This window comes from Alexandromys fortis, unplaced genomic scaffold, assembly GCF_014885135.2.
Source record: "Alexandromys fortis isolate MF-2015 unplaced genomic scaffold, M_Fortis_MF-2015_v1.1 scaffold_455, whole genome shotgun sequence".
Classification (NCBI taxonomy): domain Eukaryota; kingdom Metazoa; phylum Chordata; class Mammalia; order Rodentia; family Cricetidae; genus Alexandromys; species Alexandromys fortis.
Genome location: NW_026068340.1, coordinates 28,088 through 38,785, shown reverse-complemented (window position 1 = coordinate 38,785; position 10,698 = coordinate 28,088). Strand labels below are relative to the sequence as shown.

The following is a 10,698-nucleotide window of genomic DNA, read 5'->3' as shown; positions in this document are numbered from 1 at the left end:
TGATGGGAGAAAGACCTGTCATTTTGTTTAAGATGTGGTTCCTGCTTTTCTTTTTTCTGTTGTGTGAAATCCCTGTGAAAACCATGCAAAAAGTATCTTCAGTTCATCCGACCTCAGCATGAAGCAAGCCACAGAACAAACATCTCCCTTTGTGACCTTAAAACTCTCTTTAACTGTTAATATTCTGGGCATCCTTCCCAGTGTGGGACAGGAAATCCCTGCACTCACCTAGCACAGTGCACAGTACAGGCTAGCTAGCCACAGTGTGTCCTGGAGGAAAAACGGAAAGTTCCTATGGAGTGCAAGAAGACGACAGTGTCTGATTTTGGAGCCAGGGGCGAGTGCAATTGAAATGCATATCTTGGCCGATCTAGAAAAGATCTTTGACTGGAATGGCCTGGAGCCACAGTGCTGTGTCTTTAAGCACACTATAGCCCCAAGGGAGGTGTTCTTGTCGCTCAGGCCGCACTAGCCAATCAGGTCCTTCTGACCTGCCAGTCAGAAGCGGTGTCGAGCTCTTCCGGGCAGCCGCCTTCAGACTCGGCTTTGCCTTGGCGCTGGCGACAGTGTTTTTGTGTGCTGCGATGACGTTGCTGCTGCAGGGAGATGATGAACTGAGAACTTTGGCGATCTGGAAAACCACAACATGGTGAGCGGGGGAATGCTGTCTCCAGATGGGGAGGAGCAGAGGGTGAGGGGCGGGAGACAGCATGGCGCGTCCTCCCTGAATCTGTGTGGGAACCTGCCGCCAGATTCCCTGTGTTTTAAAGTCTCATGCGGTCCTTGCTAATTCATAGACCTAGAGACAGACAGGCTTCCGAATAACTGTGCTGTGGGCTTAATCTGCTTAGAGAATTGGGAGCAGGGTGCTGTGTGTACAAACATCTTTCTTGTCAACTTCAACAGGCTGGATGCATTCATGGAAACTATTTGCCACATTCAGAGAGACCTGGTAACTCCAGCATCTTCTCGATATTGAGCACTTTGCATTTAACCTTTACATACAATCTCCATTTATATTTAACTATGTGGAGGCTATCAAGGCAGCTCACCCATTGGGTAGCACTGCACTTCCAAGCTGCAAAGTAGAAGAGTTGAATTAGCGATACAAAGGAGTTGCCAACAAGCCTCTAGCAAGCTTCTCTAGGAGGCATTGGCCACTCCTTTATATCTGTAGGACTGTCGTGACTGTCCTGGAACTCACTCTGTAGACCAGGCTGTCCTCAAACACACAGAGATCACAGAGCCCAGACTCCTGAGTCCTGAGATTAAAGGCCTGTGCCGCTATCACCAGGCAAGATGCTATTTTCCTTAGCTTACTAGGCAGCTGCAGGACCTGCCCACCTTAACTTTTTAGCTTTTTTACATTTTACTTTTCCTGTCTTTCTCACCCACTGTGACCTTCACCTCAGAACGCTGTCACTGAAGAATGATTTAGGTCACAAGTGCACTTAAAAACTTATCCTGGGAAGGTCTTTGCTTTCTAACTCTCCCATCTGCCTAAATGTCTAGCCTCGCAAGTTGCCTGTTGCTATTTCAGTTATTCAAGGCGTAACCTGGAGCCTGAACCTAAAGGACACTCAAGAATAATAGCATAGGGGGCTGGAGAGATGGCTCAGTGGTTAAGAGCATTGCCTGCTCTTCCAAAGGTCCTGAGTTCAATTCCCGGCAACCACGTGATGGCTCACAACCATCTGTAATGAGGTCTGATACCTTCTTCTGGGCTGCAGACATACAAACAGACAGACTATTGTATACATAATAAATAAATAAATAAATAAATATTAAAGAAAAAATAATAGCATATGTGGAATGCAAAATCTGTGTAGCTGGCTCCTGTTTGAGCTTTAACCAGAGATTGATGTCTACCATCATTAAAGAGGTTTTTCTTTATTAATCTCCTAGGTGTGGGAAATGGTTTCTCAATGGAAAGGCATATTACTTCTAGAACAGCTGCATTTCCATCCTGCTAGAAAAATTGTTTTTCAGAGAAGTTCTCTTATGTTGACTCAGGTGGCCTTGGTCCCTACCTGTTGCTGTCCAGGGCAATGACCTTGCTGTCCTCTACAGTACACTTTCAAAATTCTTTTTAAAATGACTGTACCACCTCACAGTTTTAAAATTATGCATTTGAGTCATGCAGTTGACTATGCATTGCAGTCCCTGGAAAAGGATTTGTATATGGAGCATTCCTTCTGTCCTCAGGCCACAATAGGAGGAATAGTTTATTGTGTACAATTCGGGGGAAACAGCATAGACAATCAATCAGCTGTTGGAGTCACCATTATGAAAAAGGGCGTGTTTGTGGTAGTGGGAGTGAATTTGTAATTTCCCAGCATGTTTTATTTTAATTAATGTCATGTGAATGAACACAGACCATTATGTGGGGGTGTACAGAACGGGAAGGTTATCTTGAGACAGGAACACTGAATTTGCAATTAGGCAACTATCCTATGCAGATATGATTGATCTTCTAGACACAGTTATGTCAGCTCAGAGATTTGAGAAAAAAAGTCATTGACTATGTCTATGTGTCAGATTACAGAGCTCAGCAGCCAACATATGCTTATGGGCACCATCAATCTATCTCTTATTAATGACATCCCTTTCCTATACAAAGGCCTTATCTTTTTCAAAGTCAATATAGAAAGTTTTATTTAATCTTAAAAGTGCAGTATTTTTATCATTTTAAAAAATCACTTACTGCTGTCATTTTCAAATACTTTCAGTGTATTGCTGCTCTTATCTCTATTTGTTTCTGTTCTCTAGTTTCTAAGCCATTAATAGTTAGTACATTTCATTTCTCTCAAGTGATGTTGATTATTGATTTCTGTGTAGAGCAATGTCTCATAGTTTAGTCTTGCCTCATGCTATGTAATTGAGGATCATTTTGAACACCTACTCCTGCCTCTGCTGCCCAGTTCTGGGAAAACAGTCCTGCAACTCCTTCCAGGTTTTACCTTGACTTATCAATGAGAAAGTAAAGTAGAACAGTTCATGAGTGTCTGCTGGTCTTTCTGGCTTTTATTGGGGACTTAGAAGAAGAGAGACTTGTGCAAGAGTTGAACTCACTGACCAACTTTGAAGCTGGTGGAGACACAGGGCAGAAAAAGAGCAGCTGGGCAGAAGGTGAGAGCTTTCCTCTTTCAACAGTCATTGAGTTTAGCTCTGTGGAATCAGGTAGTCAATTGTAGATGCTCTGTGAATGTCCTGAATGATCATTGTTTGAGTACACAGACCACGGCTATCAAGAATCGCGGTAAGGGACTGGCCTTTAAACCTAGTTGCTATATTTACAGTAGTTTATCCAAACTGTATAGAATATCTGGGTAAAATGTTATGGCCCTGCTTCACAGGACTGTTACTTTTCTGGATTAAGATGTTTATTTTTAGAGAAATATATGATAAATCTTTTATGTGCTCTGATACAAATCCCTAGTCTATGGAGCACATGATAAAAAGTCTGTTTCAACTTTACAAAGATTTTTTGAGATGAAAACTACATCATATTTATGTTCTTTTTGATGCCTCCAAGCATCAAATTGGGATAGAAATGATCCCAATTATTTTCTAATTATGGTCATTTTTTTTAAAGATTTATTTATTTAGTATACAACATTCCTTCCATATTTGCTTGCAGACCAGAAGAGGGCACCAGATCTCATTACAGATGGCTGTGAGCCACCATGTGTTTACTGGGAATTGAACTCAGGACCTCTGGAAGAGCAGTCAGTGCTCTTAACCTCTGAGCCATCTCTCCAACAGTTACAAAGTAACACAGTTTACACAGTAACAGTAGTTACTTTATAAATGTGTCTTGTGTTTGTCTGCAGGACTTTGCACCTCTGAGGCAATGGGATGGATGCCCTGGAAAGTGAGTGTGCAATGAATGTGCACACAGAGGACCCTGTGCTTTGGATGAGGAAGAGAATGTGCTCTAGGAGAGTGGAATAATGTGTACTAAATACAAGCTTTCTAAACTGGGGCCCTGTCTGCTGGGCTGGGAGGGCAGAACTGGAGGACTATGCTGTCTGAGTCATTTGATCTCTGATCCTCCTGTAGAGGAGCTGCTAATATTATGAGACCCAGCTGGGTGGCCCTATCCAGTGAGGGATTCTGGGAAGGGTTAGTAATCAGGAGTACTAGTGGCAAGTAGTGTTGCTTCTTTCCATGATTCTCTTCTGTCTCTGCAGTAGGGAATGGTAAGGAAGACCACAAGCTATTCCATAGTGAGTGTTGGGTGGTCAGAGCATGTCTGTTGAGCTGACATTTCTGCTGTGACTTGGATGGACCCTGAGACAGACTTCAGTTATGTTGGACCATGTGGTTCATGGTGGCAGTGGCCCTTGTTCTCTGAGCCTCTTTGTGTATAGAAATACTGCAGCCCTGCAATGGAAGGAAATGATGCTGGTTGTATCTCTGTCCAGAGTACACACATGGGCACTGCTTTTGTTGTACAGTGGGGAGAGAGATTAGAAAACTGAAGGTTTAGTTTCTAGAAGTTCTGAATATTGCATTCCAATTTCAGGTTTGTGTTATAAAGATTACAAATTGTTTAGGACCTGGTAGAGCAAAAGTAGAGTAGAGTGCTTTTAACACGGTGTTACCACTAGCTGCAATGGTGGGATCCAGTGAAGCTCAGTTCCAGGGGACAGAAGGAGTTTCTGATGTGCAGAGATTTCTCAGATGTGCAATGTGTTAGACAGGTAGATAGGGCACAATCCACATCTTCTGCCATAATCCATATAGCAGGAAGTAGAGTTTAAATCATTTTTCTAGGCTGTTTTGGGATTGGGTATCAGTGGGCCTGCATTCATCTGAAACCAGAAGAAAGCACAAGGGGCTGGAGAACCATAGAAAGAGATCTCCTCTGCTTGCAAAGAGAACATCTACATCATGAGGCTTCTGTCTTTGAAGACAGATCAGTAACTGGGGGTCAGGAACAACAGTTTTAGTGTCACTTTGAGATAACTTTGTGAAGATTGTGCAGTTTGTGTTCATTTAATTTCTGTTCACATATAATCAAAGGTAGCTGGGTAACTTTGATCAAGATCACATTTTCTTTTGCTAAGTTTTCTGTGGTCTTTGATTAAAAGTTGACTATTGCTGCTTTTGTTTTTGAATTTTTTTTCTTCAACACCTTTCTTTTCACAAACATTGTACACATTCTTGATTGATGTATCTTTGTGGAAGATATAGAAAGCATATTATGTAAATCTGTATACTATTTTTACTGTAATCTAATTATATTATACATTTTCTTGAAAATTATGGACCTTCACCAATTATATTCAGAAAATTTCTTACATCGTTAGTTTCAGTTTTGGGTTTTGGAAAGTTTTGTAAAGAGACTGTTTTTTGTTTTTGTTTTTGTTTTTTCATCTTAGATGCCTGCCTCTTTCCAAGTGCTGGTGCTTACATCAGGGAAAGGAGTAAGCCCATACTTTAAACATTTTATATACTTTGACCTCAAACATGGCTCATTGATATTTTGATATATTACTAAAAAATCAAGTTTTTTTTCTGTCTGCACAGAAAATTTTATTAATTTTGTTTGATGGTTGATATTGATTTTGAGCTAGATAAGACCTAGATTCAGGCAAGGGAGACTATTCCAGGCCAACCTTTGAGGGCTTACCTAGACCATGTTATTCTCTGTGGTGTCCTTACAAGATAATATCTTGTATATTAAGTTCCTTGAGATGAGAAGTCCCTTCTCCCTTCCAGGATTGAGAGCACTATTGCATTAAATGGTCATGGTACTGGATTTTGTAATAAGGGCCCAGATTTATCATTCTCTGCCTCCTGACTGTAGATACAGTATAATCATGTTAATAGCAGAATCAACAACAATTCTGTTGAAGAAATAGAAACTACCCTTATTTGCTATCTGGTTAGAGCGCACACTTTTTGGGAGTTTGCTGGGGGTTCTTCTGCCTTGGTGCTTTCATGGACAATCCAAGGTTGAAGGGCTCATGGGGTCCTAATGACCTTTTAACAGACTTGAAACACCTGCAGAGAGGACATTACTTACAGTGAACACCTGAAGGTGTGGTAGATTCTAGAACCATAGGATAGTCAAGGATAGTTCCCTGTGCGGAATAGAGCTAGTGTGGTAGAAAAGTTGTTGTGCTAGGGATAGCAAAGCCTGAAACATTGAACTTCTCTAGGCTGTGAGAGTTCAGAATATCCTTAAGAACTGGAGCATAGCTTTCTGTTTGGGTTTCCTCAAATACTTTTGATTATTTGATATGCCCCTATTCTTCCCTTTTTTTTTTAAGCAGTGGACTTTTACTCATCTTTTTCAAATAATACACATTTTAGACATTGTTTACTTTTTAAATATTGGAATTTTTAAAGAGACTGTGATTTAAGAATTTGATTTCTTTATATCCTTCTTTTTAAAAAATGGAAATATTTTATTGTGATTTTTTTATTATACAAGCCATTTTTACAGCTGCCTACCTACAGGAAAAAAAATGGGTTCAAAGTAGTACTAGTGACACAAAGTAATTTATTCTGAATTAAAGGAGGGTGGTTTTTACTGATTGAGTTTTCAGATGTAATTTTGCATGGATCAGAATTAGTGTCTTCTCTAAAACTTCTATATGAATCACAAGAAACCAGGGATAGTTTCTGCACTGGTACTACATTTGAAGAAAGTTTACAAACTTTTGATTTATTTCCTGTCTTTGCTGTCACACCTGTCTCATTCCATCACCGTGCTGAATTCCTCTCATCTTCCACATCATTTCCAGTGGACAGAGTCATAGATTAAAAAAGACATTTGATTCTGGGGACTGCTATGCTAGGCCAACTTAAATTTTAAAGGTGTCTTGACCTCAAATTTGAGTTAAAGGTATGTTACTTTGGGAAACAGGTTCTGCTTTTGTTTCCACAGATATTCCAGGCTAATGATATATCCTTCTGGTTTTTTTTGATGGAGTTGAGAACTAAATAGTTATAATTATAATCTTCCTTAGTTGTGGTACTATATATTTGATATAAAAGTTTAGACTCATGAAGATAGGAAAGATGATGGATTATTTACCTTTGCAAAATGTAAGTTGACTAAATATTGTAACTATAATTGTGGTTTAATAACTGTTTTGTATATGTAATATTTTCTATGTTAAAATTAAAACCTTCCTTTTAAGTTAGACAGAAAAGGGGAGATGATGTGGATGTCCATCTGTATGTATCTTGCTTCATTGGGAGATGAATAAAGCTATTTTTGCCAATGGCTTAGCCAATTAAAGTCAGATGGGAAATCTGAACAGTAATAGAGAAAATTGGTGAAGTCAAAGAGATACCATATAGCCACTGAAGGAGAAGAGGCCAGAATATAAGTCACAGCCTTGTGACAATACATACATTAATATAAATGGGTTTACATAAGATGTAAGGGCTAATGAGGAATATGCCTGAGCCATTAGTTATAGAGTAATATAATTAATATAGTTTCTGTGTGATTCATTGGGTCTTGGCAGTTGAGAAATGAAAACAGAGTCTCTGATTACACTAATCAAGTGGGCCTGAGAAGGATAAGAAAAAAAAGAACCTTTATCCAGCAACTGATGGAAACAGAGGCAGAGACGCACATTGGAGCACTGGATTGAGCTGCCAAAGCCCAGTTGAAGAGTGGGAGGAGTGAGGATGTGAACAAAGAGGTCAAGACCTTGATGGGTTCACCCACAGAAACAGTTTACCTGAGCTAATGGGAGCTCTCCAACTCCAGCTGAATTAGGAAGGAACAAGCATAGGACCAAACTAGTTCCTCTGAATGTGGGTGGCAGGTTGCATGAGTAGGGCAGAGTGAGGGGCCACTGACAGTGGCACCAGGATTTATCCCTACTGGTTTTTTTGGAAAACTATTCTCTTTGGATGAATACCTTACTCAGCCTAGATATAGTAGAGAGGGCCTTTGACCACACCCTCTCTGAGGATTGGATGGGGGTGGGGTAGGAGGTTATATGGAGGGAATGGGAGCAGAGGAAGGAGTAAAAACTTGGATTGGTATGTATAATGAAAAAAGAGATCTTGTTTTCTTTTTAAAAAAAATAAATAAATAATCCAGAAATAAAAATAACAAAAAAAGAATCACAAAGAAAAGAAAACACTTAACTCCCCCCCAATAAAGACAATAAAAACATCTAGTTTAGGACCAGTGACTAAGCAAGAGCAAAAGTCAGTAAACAATGTTTCCATGTGGTTTTTGACTTCTATTCGTAGCTTGAGTTTCAAACCTGTGCTCTCACAATTGTGGGTTATGGCCTTCCAATATCAATAAAGTAAAACCGCTCATTACCAGAGATGATTTGGGTTAGAGAGAATTTAATAACAGCAGGAAAGAGGCAAGTCAGAACAACAGGTGACATACAAGAAGTGTTTATTTTTGCTGGGTAGAACATGGGAACGTTGTCTTTTGGAGGAATGTGAACGATATGAGGACTTTAGATGGCAAAAGCCACAGAAGGTACAGCCAGAGCTTCATTAGCTATTGTTGTAAGACTAGGAACGTGGGCTGGAGAGATGGCTCAGTGGTTAAGAGCGTTGCCTGCTCTTCCAAAGGTCCTGAGTTCAATTCCCAGCAACCACATGGTGGCTCACAACCATCTGTAAAGAGGTCTGGCGCCCTCTTCTGGTCTTCGGACATGCACACAGAATATTGTATACATAATAAATAAATAAATAAATAAATAAATAAATAAATAAATAAATAAATATTTTTTAAAAAAGACTAGGAAGGTGGGAGGATTGAAAGCAATTCTGACAGTGGAGCTTGAGCTCATAGGATTTTAGTTGGAAATAGAATCCATGAATAAATTAGAGGTCATTTGTATAATATTTTCTCCCCATATCATCTCTATTTTCTCTATTCCCTGAGAATCTGAGTAAGGCGCAATTAAAAATAATCGGCTGATTTCTTGGAAAAGGATTTATTATGTTGGGTGATGATCACTGTTGACTCGTTTAGATCAGCAGTGAAAAAGAAACAAATGGGACAGAGAGAAATGAAGATCCAGTTTAATAGAGAAAACCAGCATGAGACAAACATGAGGCAGTTTAAAGGGCAGTGCTGTGGTGAAGAAGAGGGAGAACATTTCGTGAAGTTTAGCACCATTGAAGAGAAGGCCTTTCTTAGCATTGGAAGCCTAGGAAGATAACCTAAGGGCAAGACTCCATCCATCTAAGCCTTCAATTTGTGTAGTCATAGGCAACCTGATTCCTAATTCATAGAAGCAACTCCTTACAGAACCTTCTGTAATTCTGTTCTACGGTGGTCTTTGGGGAACAAGCTCCAAGACTGTACTAGGGTTTGAAAATAATAATAATAGTTATTATTATTAAAATCCATGAATGTTGGTTAGAACCAAACATTTCTATCTGCTGGGTAGGAAAGTGTTCTATTGGTAGCTTTCTCATTCCTGCCTCATGAAATCTCTCTCCTCATTTTCCATACAGTTATACATATTCCCAACAGAAAGCTCTTATTTACACTGCATGGCCAGACAGACTGTGAGTGAGTAACCATGGCAACACTCTGCTGGGAGCCAGGCTCTGGTGCTGTGCAGGTAGGAGGTGCCTTGGTGTGGGGAGTTCTGTCTTCATGTTATCAGTCCGACTTTTCGCAAGTGAGGAACTGGCACCAAACTTGCTTTATGCTGGGTCTTGGCTTGACAATCACACCTGTGGGTTTTTGTCCCTGTGCATTTCATTGTAGCAGCAGTTAGTCTACTTTGGTTTTGCATTGAGGTCTGAAATATGTGAATTGTATATACCTGTCTGGAATTGGGAGACATCGCCATTCTCTTATGAGAGTCTCAGTCCTTGATAGAAATCAGGGCCTATGTGCATTACAGTCTTGTGGAAGACTAGATCTCGTTATGAAGCATATCCCAGTATATTCTCTATTGATGTAAAGTAGATAATTTAGTGAGGATTCATCTTTTGGTTGTTCACAGAGTAAATGCCCATGAGATTGAGATGTCATCTTGAGATTACATGTACCGTTTATATAAAAATCCATGGGAATAGGGAGATTCCACAACTTTTTTTACACATATAAATCACAGAGAGAAGCAAACAGTGTGTTGAGTCTATGGCATCATAAGCCTTCCTTGAAACAGGGTTCCTCCATCAGAGAACTATTCATCTGGTGGGGTGACTTCCAAACTCTAATTGCCATCTGCTGCAACTCTGATAAAGCTATTGCTACCAGCATCTATCAGCATTGGTTCAAGTGTCATAGTGTCCATCACAAGTTAGGAAGCCCAATTTGGGGGGGACAATTCGTGTCGTACCTGTAGTGGAAGTGAAAATGATACAAAACCTCTAAGTCCTAGAATCTTCTTCTGTGGTTCAGTTCAGCACTGTTGCACCAATCTGTTGTGTGGAGTCAGAAACTTGGTGCAGATTCTGTGAGAGTTCACTGTGTGAATCTGTGAAGATGAAGCCACAGTTGGATGTTGAGATGATAGGATGTTGGGATAACCAAGCTGTGAGACATGTGCCCTGGAGAGCTGCGTACAGGGAGGGCAACCAGCAAAAGAGGGACATGTAGAAAAGTTGACAGGAATAGAACTCTGTAGACCCTTTGAGAATGAAGTCCTAACAGCCTGAGACAGACCTACAGGATTCGTTGTTTGCCCTGATAAGTTTTAGTCTGACCTTGGTCAAATCTTCCCTAACTGTGCT

At 40.2% G+C, this 10,698-nt stretch overlaps 1 protein-coding gene across 1 annotated transcript in view; it reads left to right on the top strand.

Annotated features, from left to right (window-relative positions):
• Positions 1 to 305: 305 nt before the first annotated feature.
• The window catches only part of LOC126495295 (zinc finger protein 120-like), a 20,261-nt gene continuing 9,868 nt past the window's right edge, over positions 306 to 10,698 (top strand). Inside the window, exons 1-2 of the mRNA XM_050132887.1 lie at positions 306 to 649; positions 9,466 to 9,575. Coding sequence (XP_049988844.1) covers positions 9,534 to 9,575 — 42 coding nt within the window. The 5' untranslated portion in view covers positions 306 to 649; positions 9,466 to 9,533. The remainder of the gene's footprint in view (positions 650 to 9,465; positions 9,576 to 10,698) is intronic.